The sequence below is a fragment of the Hypanus sabinus genome, chromosome 3 (assembly GCF_030144855.1).
Source record: "Hypanus sabinus isolate sHypSab1 chromosome 3, sHypSab1.hap1, whole genome shotgun sequence".
In the NCBI taxonomy this organism is placed as follows: domain Eukaryota; kingdom Metazoa; phylum Chordata; class Chondrichthyes; order Myliobatiformes; family Dasyatidae; genus Hypanus; species Hypanus sabinus.
The window spans coordinates 59,023,299-59,039,458 of NC_082708.1; the positions used below are offsets into that span (position 1 = coordinate 59,023,299).

The window sequence follows — 16,160 nt, forward strand, 5'->3', positions numbered from 1 at the left end:
TGGCTACAATCTAGAACACCTAAACATATTGATGCAAACATGTTTCTGCAGGATGTTGTCTTCCCTAAAATTTTGCAGTGAAAACATGCAAAATATTTCAGTGAAAAATGCAAACAAAATAGAATTCCACACTACAGTGTAAGTCAAAAAATGGCCTCTAAAATATAGGACCAGGTAATCTGAAAAAGGCATGATGCTATTGATAATGATAATATTTACACAGTCTCCCATCAAACTCAAAAAGGTTCGCATATTGATAAAGGTATAGAAAATTTGTTTTCACAATAGATTACAATAGTTGAGGGTAAGTCCAGTGCCAAACAGCTAAAGAAGAAATGCTACGCTGAAAGTCACCATTCCTCGACCCACTCTCCCCCTTCCACTGAGTGCAGCTTCCCATTGACTGTAATCAATGTCAGACTTGGATTTCATATGTTGCTTTATTTCTAAGCAAATTTGCATTTAAAATTCCGCATTCTGCATAATTTTCAGTAAGCACAATATTTTAATGTTTATTATCCATTCAGTGGATGAGGGTGCTGCCCGCAAGACCAGAATGTTTTGCCCATCTTTTATTGTCCTTGAATTAAATGGCCATTTTGGAGAGCTTTCAATGGCTAGCCACAATACCTTACCTAAAGAGACATGATACATGCAGCTTCTAAAGAAGAGCATTTGTTAAACCACATCAGTCTGTAGCAGAGATGCTAGCATGTACTTCTGGCATTGCAACACTCTCTTTTTTAGAATGTAACATGGGTGTCGATAGCTTGGTAAATTAGCTTAACATTGTCATATCTACAAAGGTACAGTGAAAAACTTGTCCTGCATGTTGTTCTTTCATTGAGGCACTACAAGGTAAAACAATAACAAGAGAACACGAGATGGAGTGTTACAACTACAGGGAAAGTGCAGTGCAGATAGGCAATAAGGTGCAAGGTAGAGTGGGAGGTCAAGATGTTTATAATATTAATAAAACATGTCAAATTAGGTAACAATTTCAATCAGTCTTATCCCTTTGGATGATTTCTAATAGTTAGACCTTCCTAAATATTCAGATTAGCCTACCAATTGAAGGCCATGACGAGAAATGTCAGCGTTTTTCTCTCTCCACTCCTGCTGACCCATTATAGAATATGCTGGGTATTTGCAGTATTTTCTGGTATTTTCCTACCTGCAGCATCTGCAATACGTTATGCTTATGAATTCCATCAAAATGTGCTCCATGGAAGGTAGCGGTTAAAGATTATTTGATGCGGAATAATCCTGGTTAACAAGTGTTTAATCACTAATTAAGTGTTCAATGTAACTATGAGAATCAGTCAGAAATTTTGCCTGAGGATTGAATTAGCTGGGTCAAACTATTAATTAATACAGAAAGAAAACAGAATGACATGGTGTTCTCTCTTTTGCCTCCTGTCTAGTTAATCCTTCTGTGATGATTAAAGGCACTAATTAAGAATACAGAGCACTTGGGAAAAATGTTACAAGTGTGTCAAAAGTATTGGCAAGCACACAAAATTTAAATCATCACATAGTGAATTTTGCTGTGATTGGGAAAAATTCCTCTCTCTGTCTAATGATCTATGGCTATAGATTCTAAATCTTGCTCACAGTAAATTGCTAATCCACACCATGCCTATTCCATTGTCCCACGTGCAAACACTTCCAAACATAGAGCCTTATTTTAAACTTGCTGCTCTCAGCTTAAAACTGCAAACATCTTTACCACCAACTTGGTGAGATACATATTTAAAAACACAGTGAACACTAGAACATCTGGACAGTGAAGATGCAAATATCAGGATGCTCTTCATTCACTGCTACTCAGCATTCAATACTATCAGTCACTGAACACTAATCAATAAGCTCCATGACCTAGGTCTTCATACTTCCTTATGCAACAGGATCCTCAATTGCCTCACTTGCAGACCCCAGTCAGTTCAGATTGGCAACAACATCTCCTCCACGATCTCCAGCAGCACAGGTGTACCACTAGGCTGTGTGCTTTGCCCCTTGCTCCACTTGTTTTATACTCAGAAGCGGAGATGGTCAGCAACTTTAAACCCCTCAGTGTAATCATTTCAGATAGCACTGGGTCCAGCACATAAGCGCCATTACAAAGAAAGCATGGTAGGGCCTCTATTTCCTTCGAAGTCTGTGAAGTATTTGGCATGTCAACTAAAACTCAGACAAACTTTTATAGATGTGTAGTGGAGGGTATATTAACTGGTTGTATCACAGCCTGCTATGGAGAAAAACAACACTCCTGAAAAGCCTACAGAAAGAAGAGGATGTAGTCCAATCAATAATGGGCAAAGCCCTCTCCACCACTGAGCACATCCATCATCAAGGAACCTACCATACACCCTCCTCGCTACCGCCACCAAGAAGGATGTAGAGGAGCTTCAAGACCCTCACCAATAGGTTCATGAACAATCGTTACCCCTCAACAATCAGGCACTAGAACCATAAGGAATAACTTCACTTACCCCAGTGATGAAATGTTCCCATAACCTATGGACTCACTTTTAAGGACTCTTTATCTCGAATTCTTGATATTTATTACTTTTTTTCTTCTATTTTTCTTTTTGTATTTGCACGTCTCTTGTCTTTTGCACACTGGTTGTTTGACGTGCAGTCTTTCATTGATTCTATTGTGTTTTGTTGTATTTACTGTGAATGCCCACAAGAAAATGAATCTCAGGGTTGTATATGGTGACGTATATGTATTTTGATAATAAATTTACCTTGAACTTTGATTTACTGTGTTTTAGAGCTGAAATGTCATCACACAAGATCTATTAATATAATGAAATTTGATTTAACAGGACTACAGTCACATCTAATGGATTTACTTGCTTATTCAAGGATTGATTTCCCTTTTCCAGTCATCTATATTTCTTCTCTTTATTTCTCTCAGTGCACATCCTGCTTGTTTCTTTCAGCTGCTATCTATCCATACATTCTAAAAGTAATGCAAAAAAATCAGTAATTCTTGGCAACACACATAAAATGCTGGGGGAACTTAGCACACCAGTCAGCATCTATGGGAATGGCTAAATGAACCATGTTCTGGCCCTGACCCCCCTTCAGAACCTCTTCAGTAATTCTGACCATTTCTCAACAATGACCATTCATACCTTCCACATAAATTCCAGTATCAGGTTGAAAAGGGCTCAAAATTTGTGTCAAATTTTATCTACAAAATTTATATAAGAAAGCACAATGATACAGTACAAGAAACATGGAATTCAGCTCTTAAGAATGGAAAGTGTTTGACTCTGCCGCATCTTATAATTCATTCAGTAATCTTTATTCATTTTTGCTGTAACAAACTGAGTGCCTTCTATTGCCTTTCTTCACCAACTTAAATTTGAAAACTATGAAAAAGGACTTGGGTGTCACAGTGGTATTTTCTCAGGGACTGACTATCAAATGTAGCCTAGGCTGGTGGAGGAAGTCTCCTGTGAGGTGACTCACAGAGTCCATACTAATTTTGTGTACATTATTTCAAAGCAGCTGTCATAAAACTGCCTCAAAATGTTTGCACCCAGCTGGGAATTTCATTGATCATAGCAAGTCAAATACCATGCAGATATGTGACAGGCGCACGCATTGACAGATAGAATGAGATCTGATTTACACTCAACTGTGGCAGGTATTTAGATAAATTCCAGCTATTTACACAGATCTTTATTCTAGTCTAACCTTCCATCTATTAGAATTGACAGCCAAGATATGCTCCCTCACCTTGCCCTGATTCTTTGTCATCTGCCTCACTGGTTTGCATTTTTCCTCTGTCCTTATTCCTTGTCCTGGCATAGTCTGCATTGCAGCCACTTAATGAGTAAAGATTTCTTTACCTGAACTCATGATTTCTTAACTTTTTTAACTACCAGTGAGCTGTTGCATGTGTTTGGTAGTGTCATTTTAACCGGCATTTTTTTCTCCATGTAAAATAATGATTTTGTAATCATTTTAGAAGAATAATATTATACATTCTACTTAGTTTATCAAAAACTTTGTGATATGTTGAAGCAAGAGGCGGAGAGGGAAGAAGTAAAGGCATCTTGGAGGGAAGCCTTTTTTTTAACTGATTGGGGAAAAGAGGCTAGACTGCGCAGGTGTGTGACGTAGCGCACCAAAGATTTAATAAAAAGATCGTCGTATACAGCGGCCATCATCGTAGAGGCCATCGTCGGAGTGGACTGAGGCAGAGTGGGTCGGCTTTGGCTCAATCAGGCTTCGGCAAGAACAGGCTGAGGCGAGGTTTGAACGGGGCACAACTGTGCAAGTGCATGAAAGTCGGCCTCTGAGATCAGCTGGAGAGTTTAAAAAGCGAGCAGAGGCTGAGGAAGAGCTTCACTCCAAGTGAGGTAAGGTCAGGTAAGCTCCTTTAATTAATATAATTAGCTTAGGAGTAGGTAATGGAGGCAGCAATTAGGGCAGTCGATTGTTCCGTTTGCAGTATGTGGGAAGTCAGGGCGACCACAATTGTCCCTGATGACTACACCTGCACAAGGTGCATCCAGCTGCAGCTCCTGACAAACCGTGTAAGGGAACTGGAGTTGGAGCTGGATGAACTTCCGATCATTCAGGAGGCAGAGGCAGAAATAAACAGGAGTTACAGGGAGATAGTTATTTCTAAGAGTCAGGAGACAGGTAGTTGGGTGACTGTCAGGAGAGGGGAGGGAATTAGGCAGAATGAGCAGAGCACCCCTGCGGCCGTTCCCATCAATAAGAAGTATACCGTTTTGGATACAGTTGGTGGGGATGACCTACCAGGGACAAGTTGCAGTGGTTGTGTCTCTGGCACCGAGACTGGACCCTCAGCTCAGAAGAGAAGGAGGGAAAAGAGGAGAGCAGTAGTGATAGGGGATTCAATAGTTAGGGGGACAGATAGGAGGTACTGTGGAAGAGATCAAGAATCCCAGATGGTCTGTTGCCTACTTGGTGCCAGGGTCCGTGATATCTCGGATCGAGTTCTCAGTATTCTCAAAAGGGGGGGGGGGTGAGCAGCCAGAAGTCGTGGTCCACGTAGGGACCAATGACATGGGTAGGAAGAGTGAGGAGGTCCTGAAAGGTGAGTTTAGGGAGTTTGGCGCCAAGTTAAAGGACAGGACCACCAGGATAGCAATCCAGGATTGCTACCAGTGCCACGTGCAGGTGGGTTTAGAAATAGTAAGAGTGCAGATCAACATGTGGCTGAAGACATGGTGCAGGAGGGAGGGCTTCAGATTTATAGATAATTGGGCAGTTTTCCAGGGAAGTTGGGACCTGTTCCGGCAGAACAGTTTACATCTGAACTGGAGGGGGACAAATATTCTTGCAGGCAGGTTTGCTAGAGAGGCTCCAGTGGATTTAAACTAAATACAAGAGGGGAGGGGAACCAGAGTGTAGGAACAGATATATGGGAGAAGGAAGAAAAAGAAGATAGTAAAGTTGTTTGCACCGTTAGTGATAAACAGAGAGGAAGAGGTGGAGAGTTTCTTAAATGCATTTATTTTAATGCTAGGAGCATTGTAATAAAGGTGGATGAGCTTAGAGCATGGATTGATACCTGGAAATGTTGCAGCTGTTAGTGAAACATGGTTGCAGGAGTGGTGTGATTGGGAACTAAATATTCCTGGATTTCATTGCTTCAGGTGTGATAGAATCAGAGGGACAAGATGGGGAGGTGTTGCATTGCTTGTCAGAGAAAATATTACAGCTGTGCTCTAGCAGGATAGATTAGAGGGCTCATATAGGGAGACTAAGTCGGTGGAATTCAGGAATGGGAAAGGTGTAGTAACACTTATAGGGGTATATTATAAACCACCTAATGGGGAACGAGAATTGGAGGAGCAAATTTGTAAGGAGATAGCAGATATTTGTAGTAAGCACAGGGTTGAGATTGTGGGAGATTTTAATTTTCCACACACAGACTGGGAAGCCCATACTGTAAAAGGGCTGGATGGTTTGGAGTTTGTAAAATGTGTGCAGGATAGTTTTTTGCAGCAATACATTGAGGTACCAACTAGAGAAGGGGCAGTGCTGGATCTCCTATTAAAGAATGAAATAGGTCAGGTGACAGAGGTATGTGTTGGGGAGCATTTTGGGTCCAGTGATCACAATGCCATTAGTTTCAAAATAATTATGGAGAAGATAGGACTGGACCCAGGGTTGACATTTTTGATTGGAGAAAGGCTAACTTTGAGGAGATGTGAAAGGATTTAGAAGGAGTAAATTGGGACAATTTGTTTTATGGGAAGGATGTAATAGAGAAATGGAGGTCATTTAAAGGTGAAATTTTGAGGGTACAGAATCTTTATGTTCCTGTTAGGTTGAAAGGAAAGGTTAAAAGTTTGAGAGAGCCATGGTTTTCAAGGGATATTGGAAACTTGGTTTGGAAAAAGAGAGAGATCTATAATAAATACAGGCAGCATGGAGTAAATGAGATGCTTGAGGAATATAAAGAATGTAAAAAGAATCTTAAGGAAGAAATTAGAAAAGCTAAAAGAAAATATGAGGTTGCTTTGGCAAGTAAGGTGAAAGTAAATTCAAAGGGTTTCTACAGCTATATTAATAGCAAAAGGATAGTGAGGGATAAAACTGGTCCCTTAGAGAATCAGAGTGGACAGCTATGTGCGGAACCAAAAGAGATGGGGGAGATTTTGAACATTTTCTTTTCTTCGGTATTCACTAAGGAGAATGATACTGAGTTGTGAAAGGTAAGGGAAACAAGTAGGGAAGTTATGGAAACTATGACGATTAAAGAGGAGGAAGTGCTGGCGCTTTTAAGGAAAATAAAAGTGGACAAATCTCCGGGTCCTAGCAGGATATTCCCTAGGACTTTGAGGAAAGTTAGTGTAGAAATAGCAGGGGCTCTGACAGAAATATTTCAAATGTCGTTAGAAACGGGGATGGTGCCGGAGGATTGGCGTATTGCTCATGTTGTTCCATTGTTTAAAAAGGGTTCTAAGAGTAAACCTAGCAATTTTAGGCCTGTGAGTTTGATGTCAGCAGTGGGTAAATTAATGGAAAGTACTCTTAGAGACGGTATACATAATTATCTGGATAGACAGGGTCTGATTAGAAACAGTCAACATGGATTTGTGCATGGAAGGTCATGTTTGACAGACCTTATTGAATTTTTTGAAGAGGTTACTAGGATAGTTGACGAGGGTAAAGCAGTGGATGTTGTCTATATGGACTTCAGTCAGGCCTTTGACAAGGTTCTGCATGAAGGTTAGTTAGGAAGGTTCAATCTTTAGGTTTTAATATTGAAGAAGTAAAATGGATTCAACAGTGGCTGGATGGGAGATGCCAGAGTAGTGGTGGATAAATGTTTGTCAGGTTGGAGGCCAGTGACTAGTGGTGTGCCTCAGGGATCTGTACTGGGTCCAATGTTGTTTGTCATATACATTAATGATCTGGATGATGGGATGGTAAACTGGATTAAAAAGTATGCAGATGATACAAAGACAGATGGAGTTGTGGATAATGAATTAGATTTTCAAAGCTTGCAGAGAGATTTAGACCAGATAGAAGAGTGGGCTGAAAGATGGCAGATGGAGTTTAATGCTGATAAGTGTGAGGTGCTACATTTTGGTAGGAATAATCAAAAGAGGACATACATGGTAAATGGTAGGGCATTGAAGAATGCAGTAGAACAGAGTGATCTAGGAATAATGGTGCATAGTTCCCTGAAGGTGGAATCTCATGTGGATAGGGTGGTGAAGAAAGCTTTTGATATGCTGGCCTTTATAAATCAGAGCATTGAGTATAGGAGTTCAGATGTAATGTAAAAATTGTACAAGGCATTGGTAAGGCCAAATTTGGGGTATTGTGTACAGTTCTGGTCACTAAATTATAGGAAAGATGTCAACAAAATAGAGAGCGTACAGAGGAGATTTACTAGAATGTTACCTGGGTTTCAGCACCTATGGTAAGTTACAGAGAAAGGTTGAACAAGTTAGGTCTTTATTCTTTGGAGCATAGAAGGTTGAGGGGGGACTTTATAGAGGTACTTAAAATTATGAGGGGGATAGATACAGCTGACATTGATAGGCTTTTTCCATTGAGAGTAGAGGACATTCAAACACGAGGACATGAGTTGAGAGTTAGGGGGCAAAAGTTTAGGGGTAACACGAGGGGGGACCTCTTTACTCAGAGAGTGGTAGCTGTGTGGAATGAGCTTCCAGTAGATGTGGTAGAGGCAGGTTCGATTTTGTCATTTAAAGTAAAATTGGATAGGTATTTGGACAGGGAAGGAATGGACGGTTATAGGCTGTGCAGGTTAGTGGGGCTAGGTGAGAGTAAGCGTTCGGCACGGACTAGAAGGGCTGAGATGGCCTGTTTCTGTGCTGTAATTGTTATATGGTTATATGTATAACTATCATTGTTAAAAACATTGATATGGCAATGAATAATGTGTTAAAGCTGTTTGCTTTTGTGTTATGGCATTTTTCAGAAAGTGCCTGTCAACAGGAAGTGTGCCCCTATCTTTCCTGTAATTCCACGAGCTCTTATCTTGTTTAACAGCCTCTTCTGCAGCACCTTGTCAAAGGCCTTTTGAAAATCCAAGTAAACAACTTCCACTGACTCTCCTTCGTCCATCCTGCCTGTTACTTCCTCAAAGAATTCCAACAGATTTGTCAGGCATCATTTTTCCTTAAAAGCAATCTGACCATTATTGCTCTTTTTACATGCCTCTTCTACCTCCCATTGTAATTTATACTCCACATCCTGGTTACTTTTTGGAGGCCTTTATATAATCCCATCAGGTCTTTTAACCCTTGCAGTTTCCTAACTCTACCCAAAACCACTCGAGCTCCTCCGATCCTGTGTCACTCCTTTCTAAGGATTTGATTTCACTTTTTTCATTTTCTACCAACAGATCCAGCACACCAGCTCTGCCCCCTACCTGCCCTTTTGATACAATGTGTATCCTTGGATTTTAAGCTGCCAACTGCGATCTTCTTTCAGCCATGACTCAGTGATGCTCACACTGTCATTCCTGCCAATTTTTAACTGTGTTACAAGATCATCTACCTTATTCCATATTCTGTGTGCATTCAAATATAACACCTTCAGTTAAATTCTTATCCCTTCCTAAAATTTTATTTCTTTTATTCTTAAGAATTTTGTAACCTCTCCTCATTCTCCTTCACTTGTTGTTTTTCCTCAGATTTCCAAACTGTTGAACACTACCTACTAATCAGGTTAAAGCCCTGTCCACAAGGTTCACCAGGATCCTGGTCCAAACGTGGTTCAGCTGGAGGCCATCACATTGGTAAAGCTTCCTCCTTCCCCAATATTGATGCAATGTCTCAGGGATTCAAATCCATTTCCCCCACATGTACTGGAGAAAATCTGCAGATGCTGAAAATCTGAGCAACACACACAAAATGCTGGAGGAACTCAGCAGGCCAGGCAGCATCTATGGAAAAGAGTAAACAGTCGACGCTTCAGGCCCAGACCCTTCATCAGGACTCCCATACCCATCTTTGAGCCATTGATTTTCTCCTCAGAACCGTTGGTTTCCTGGATTGATTTGAGCAGACACTGTAGTTGTGGTTGGGTAGTGTCCAAGGCTACCAAAGACCCTTCTATTTCCTTTTGCTAGGAAGAGCAAAATGTGATTGGGTACTATTTACTTGAACGGTGTATACTGCTTGTGGCTATCACTAAACGAGTAAGAAAACAATTAATTTAACATATTGATTGGACCAGAACCATTTTGTAATAAACCTGTGTTTTGCAATACATGGATGAGAAGACAAATGGCCTGCAGGACTAACCTACAGAAATTTTAAATATGCCCCAGCACTCAGCTATCACTTTTCTAGTGAAGCTTAATTCCATATTAAAATATGTTCATGCAATTTATCAGCCATTTCATTTTAATATTCCTATTGCTATTAAGTATAATTTATATGGTAAGATTCTTAAAGGCTTATGATACTGTCATTATATTTCCTGATTTACTCATCCACCAAAGTAGTCTTTCATGGATCAGAGTATCACGTGACCAAAAGACAGACGGAAATTAAATCGTGTACACAAATAATCCAACTCAATTCTGGAGTAAAACAGTTTGAACTATCATGCTTACCTTTTTTTATTACGTTAAAAGTCAAACAAAACTCACCTCTTTGCCTTGTCTTTGTCATCTTCATCCATTAGCTCTTCTACAAAATGGTCCCTATAAAATGAACATTGTGTTATCCTTCTCTATCAATGCAGATTGAAATAAATCATTGATTTATTTTTAATACATGGTTAAAGGAATGTTGACAATATTCTATATCATTGGCACTTATCAACCAACAGATGTATTTTGCTTCCTATTCATAGGTTTGTAATTGAAGTCCCTCACCGATGATGCACTGTAAAGGTTATAAATGTAATTATTTTAACTCTATAGTACAATATGAAAGGCTATTAGTGTAACTATTGAGAGATGGGATTTGATGATAGACTTACCCATGACCAAATGTATGAGATCATCTGAAATATATTCAACAGTGGCACCTGCCTCTTTGGACTGATGTTTTACATAATGTCAATAGCTATTCCTCTCACTGCCACTTAACTAAGTGATGCAAAACCTCCCGTTCCCTCTTTTCGAAGAGAACATTTCTTCACCTAACCTACCCAAGCTTCCAAAGCCCGATTACAAAGTCCGTACAGCTGGTCTTACCCGAGCTCCAAAAACCTGTGAAGTAGCTATAACCATCAGTTCAAACTGGATAAACAAACTTGCAGGTGATACGGAGATTGGAGGTACAGTGAGGAGGGCCATCAAAGCCTTCTTCCACCATCAACTCTGCTTTCAAACGCTTCTCTCCCATTTCCCGCACATCGGCCCTCACCCCATCTGCCACCACCCCACTCGGGATAGGGTTCCCCTTGTCCTCACCTACCACCCCACCAGCCTCCAGGTCCAACGTATAATTCTCCGTAACTTTCGCCACCTCCAACAGGATCCCACTACCAAGCACACCTTTCCCTCCCCCACTCTTTCTGCTTTTCGCAGGGATCGCTCCCTACGAGACTCCCTTGTCCACTCATCCCCCCCATCCCTTCCCACCGATCTCCCTCCTGGCACTTATCCTTGTAAGCGGAACAAGTGCTACACCTGCCCTTACACTTCCTCCCTCACCACCATTCAGGGCCCCAGACAGTCCTTCCAGGTGAGGTGACACTTCACCCGTAAGTCGGCTGGTGTGGTATACTGCGTCCGGTGCTCCCGGTGTGGCCTTTTATATATTGGTGAAACCCAATGCAGACTGGGAGACCATTTCGCTGAACATCTACGCTCTGTCCCTCAGAGAAAGCAAGATCTCCCAGTAGCCACACATTTTAATTCCACGTCCCATTCCCATTCTGGTATGTCAATCCATGGCCTCCTCTACTGTCAAGATGAAGCCACACTCAGGTTGGAGGAACAACACCTTATATACCGGCTGGGTAGCCTCCAACCTGATGGCATGAACATTGACTTCTCTAACTTCCATTAATGCCCCTCCTCTCCTTCTTACCCCATCCCTGATATATTCAGGTTTTTTTCTCCTCCTCCTTTTTCTCTCTCTCTCTGCCCATCACTCTGCCTGTTCTCTATCTCGCTCTGGTGCTCCCCTCCTCCTTTCTTTCTCCCTAGGCCTCCCATCTCATGATCCTTTCCCTTCTCCAGCTCTGTATCCCTTTTGCCAATCACCTTTCCGGCTCTCAACTTCACCCCACCCACTCCGGTCTTCTCCTATCATTTCGCATTTTCCCCTCCCCCTCCCACTTTTAAATCTCTAAAGGGTCTCGGCCCAAAACGTCGACAGTGCTTCTCCCTATAGATGCTGTCTGGCCTGCTGCGTTCCACCAGCATTTTGTGTGTGTTGCTTGAATTTCCAGCAACTGCAGAGTTCCTCATGTTTATATTAGAATATTATCCTATTTCTATTTTCAACAGTCTGAACAGCAGAAAATTTACCTAAATTTTATTTATTTTTGTTTTTGCATTTAAACCCTCAATCGCATTCACAGCTCTATTGTTGATGCAGTTTACATGTTCCTAGAAGATTTTCTCCTTTTTTTTCTTACACAAAGTGCTCTTACATGTAGATTACTTTGTTCTCCAGACAGATCCAGCTAATAGTCCAACTGTTTCAAAGTGTAGGAGCAGTCTAGAAATTTCCATATGATTAGAAAAAATTACTCTGTGCATCTCTTCATTTTCTGTGTTTAATCTTTTCTTTTTAACATCAAAATCTGGTTAAGTAAAAGAGTTTGTGTTTGATGTTTTCACCTACATCCAACTGAATTCACCACCCAGTAGTCAATTTCACTCCACCATCTTCTTCCTATTCAATCTTTATATGTTCTGACGAAACACAAAGAAACACAATTTTGCTTTTTTTCTAAAAGTCATTTAGAATTCCGTTCGACAGACTGATTTTAGGAGTTAAACACGAAATAGCCGTAAGTGGCCTGCTGACTGCTACAGCCTCCAGCTTGTGGCAGTTTGAAACAAGGCCCAGGGACCCTTAACTGCTCAGTCACACACATCCACCTGTAGGGTCCATTTTGAAAGCTCAGCAACAATCCAGTCCTTTCAAACTGCAGCTAATTAGGTTCGGGGGGAGAGACAAGAGATTCTGAATCTGAAACAACAAACAAGATGTTGGAGGAACTCAGCAGGTCAGGCGGCATCTGTAGAGGGAGATGGACTGTCAACATTTTGCATCAAGATCATTTGTTTGGACTGAAAGGAGCAACAGGGGAAGGGACTCCATGAAGTTTATCGGTGGTGGGCAAATGGAGTGGCTGGAGATGGCAATGGGAGTTTGGAGAATGTGGAAGGAACTAGGTAGACCACAAAGGGACAGGCTAGAAGCAGTTTACCTGAAACTGGAGAATCCAATGTTCATGCCATCAGGCATCAGGCTGCATACTGCAGACTGGTATATGAAGTGCTGTTCCACTAGTTAGTGTTTAACCCCACCCTGGCAATGGGAAAGCTGAAGAAAGATATGCCAGTGTGGGAATGGAGTGGAGATTTAAAATAGCAACCTAAAGCTCCAGAAGGCTAAGAGAGATGAAGCACAGGCTCTTGGCAAAGTAGTCACTTAGTCTGCGCTTGGTCCCACCAATGTACATTGAGAGAACCAAATGCGGTACCCAGGATCAGAAGAGGTCGATGTGAATGGTGGCGTCACCTGGTAGGGCAGTTTCTGGCTCTGGATGGTGGTGAGGGAGGGGTGGAGGAATGGGTGTTACAGGAGAAATTACCTGGAGAGGGGAAAATGGGCGAGTAGGAATGAACAAACCAGAGAGTTACAGAGAGTGGTCCCTGTGGAAACCAGAAAGATGGGGTTTGGGGTGTGAAGGGGAAGATTTGACTGATAGAGGATTCATGATGTGGGTGGCTGAAGTTTCAAGGAAGAGGGAACCTGATTTATTAAAGCGTAAGGCAAATGCATCATCTAATTGTATCCATAATAAATTGCAACTAATTGGGTAATGACAACAATAATATGTGTATTCAGAATTAACCATTCCTGCCCAGATTTCTGAGACTCTCTCTGAGTTACTCAGTTACATCACCGACTAGTGTCCAAAGACAAATGTGATCAGCGACATGATGCAGCCTGGTGTCTCCATTTTAAAAGCAGAATTCTTATCACAGCTGACATTATAAAATAAATTGCAAACACAGTATTTTCCCATGTGGTTAACATGTGTAAACCCGGCTTTAAAGAGGTCTCCTGAGGGTACTTCTAAATTTTTTGTTAATTTTTTAAAACAAAAAAAAAACTAACAGTTATCTTTTCTGCACATTTGGAAGCTGCATTCCCATTACCAAGTAGTTACTGCAGACTGTGAGCAGCAGTGACGTGGAATTGTGAGAATGAACACCATAGGTTTGGAATGAAGTAAGCGAATCAGCCAGCAAGGCTGAGGTGAATGGGGAATGGGACTGCTTCCATAATTGACGTGGCCCTGCAGTGAGCATGTACTGAGTCTGGGAGCACCAAGTTACAGACTGCTTTCCCTCATCCACAATGTATCCTCTTCCTATGCCTATTGAAAGCCAGGTGGTGGCAAGGGATTATTTTATGATGTCTATTGAAGACACAGTTAAAAAGAACATCATGTAATATCACATAACTGCACCCTATGAGGACGGACATGGGCACATAAGTCGCCACACTGGGGGTTTCAAATAGTGTGTTACAGATCTGTACAATGGGGGAAGAACGCACAACAGGAAGTGAAAATGGTGGTAAAACAGCAGGAGGTCAATGTCACCTCCCTTCTCAACGTAGCACTTATTTTATTCATTCCAGTGAGGATGTGGGCATCATTGTCAATGCCAGAATTTATTGTCTACCCTAACTGTTCTGGCACTTACCAAATCGCCATCTAGATCTCATCACCTACAGGGAATGCCTCATTTTCTGAGGATTTGTAAACCTTCTGTAACACAATGTACACTCCCATATTGACATTATTTTGGAAGAAGAACATTAATGAAGCAGCTGAAGATGATGGATGAAGACACTATCCTGAGAACTCTTGCAATGAAGCTCTGAGCTGGGCAGACTAGCCTCCAACAACCAAAACCATCACGGGTAAAGCCTACAAAAAGTAGTGGATACGGCCCAATCCACGTCGGGTAAAGCTCCCCCCCCATCAATGAGCACATCTACATGAAGCTCCGTCACAGGAAAGCAACATACATCATCTAGCACCGTCAGGACACGGGCAATGCTCTCTTCTCACTGTCGCCATCAAGAAGATGGTACAGGAGCCTCAAGATTCACACTACCAGGTTCAGGAAGAATTATTAACCCTAAACCATCAAGCTCTTAAACCAAAGGGGAAAACTTCACTCAACTTCACTTACCCCATCACTGAACTGTTCCCAAAACCTATGGACTCACCTTCAAGGACTCTTTGTCTCATGTTCTCGATGTATGTATGTATGTATAGAAACATAGAAAACCTACAGCACAATACAGACCCTTTGGCCCACAAAGTTGTGCCGAACATGTCCCTACCTTAGAAATTACTAGGCTTACCCATAGCCCTCTATTTTTCTAAGCTCCATGTACCTATTCAGAAGTCTCTTAAAAGACCCTATTGTATCCGCCTCCACCACCGTTGTCGGCAGCATATTCTACGCACTCACCACTCTCTGAGTAAAAAACTTACCCCTGACATCTCCTCTGTACCTACTCCCCAGCACCTTAAACCTGTGTCCTCTTGTGGCAACCATTTCAGCTCTGGGAAAAAGCCTCTGACTATCCACAAGATCAACGCTTCTCATCATCTTGTACACCTCTATCAGGTCACCGCTCATCCACCGTCGCTCCAAGGAGAAAAGGCCAATTCACTCAACCTATTCTCATAAGGCATGCTCCTCAATCCAGGCAGCATCCTTGTAAATCTCCTCTGTACCCTTTCTGTGGCTTCCATATCCTTCCTGTAGTGAGGCGACCAGAACTGAGCACAGTACTCCAAGTGGGGTCTGACCAGGGTCCTATATAGCTGCAACATTACCTCTCAGCTCCTAAATTCAATTCCACAATTGATGAAGGCCAATGCACCGTATGCATTCTTAACCACAGCGTCAACCTGCGCAGTTGCTTTGAGCCTCCATGGACTCGGAACCCAAGATCCCTCTGATCTTCCACACTGCCAAGAGTCTTACCATTAATACTATATTCTGCCATCATATTTGACCTACCAAAATGAACCACTTCACACTTATCTGGGTTGAACTCTATCTGCCACTTCTCAACCCAGTGTTGCATCCTATCAATGTCCCGCTGTAAACTCTAACAGCCCTCCACACTATCCACAACACCTCCAAACTTTGTGTGATCAGCAAACTTACTAACTCATCCCTCCACTTCCTTATCCAGGTCATTTATAAAAATCACAAAGAGTAATGGTCCCAGAACAGATCCCAGAGGCACCCCACTGGTGACCGACCTCCATGCAGAATATGACCTGTCTACAACCACTCTTTGCCTTCTGTGGGCAAGCCAGTTTGGATCCACAAAGCAATGTCCCCTTGGATCCCATGTCTCCTTACTTTCTCAATAAGCCTTGCACGGGGTACCTTATCAAGTGCCTTACTGAAATCCATATATGCTACATCTACTGCTCTTCTT

General features: G+C 41.9%; 1 protein-coding gene across 10 annotated transcripts in view; it reads right to left on the reverse strand.

Annotated features, from left to right (window-relative positions):
• Nucleotides 1–16,160, reverse strand: part of LOC132391364 (neuronal PAS domain-containing protein 2-like) — a 122,156-nt gene that overhangs the window by 61,433 nt on the left and 44,563 nt on the right. For 8 of the 10 annotated variants that reach the window (XM_059964442.1, XM_059964441.1, XM_059964440.1 and 5 more), the window contains one exon: nucleotides 10,136–10,189. In XM_059964442.1, coding sequence (XP_059820425.1) covers nucleotides 10,136–10,189 — 54 coding nt within the window. Of the gene's footprint in view, nucleotides 1–10,135; nucleotides 10,190–12,290; nucleotides 12,362–16,160 lie in introns of all 10 variants that reach the window. The other 2 variants (XM_059964443.1, XM_059964444.1) reach the window with 1 other exon arrangement.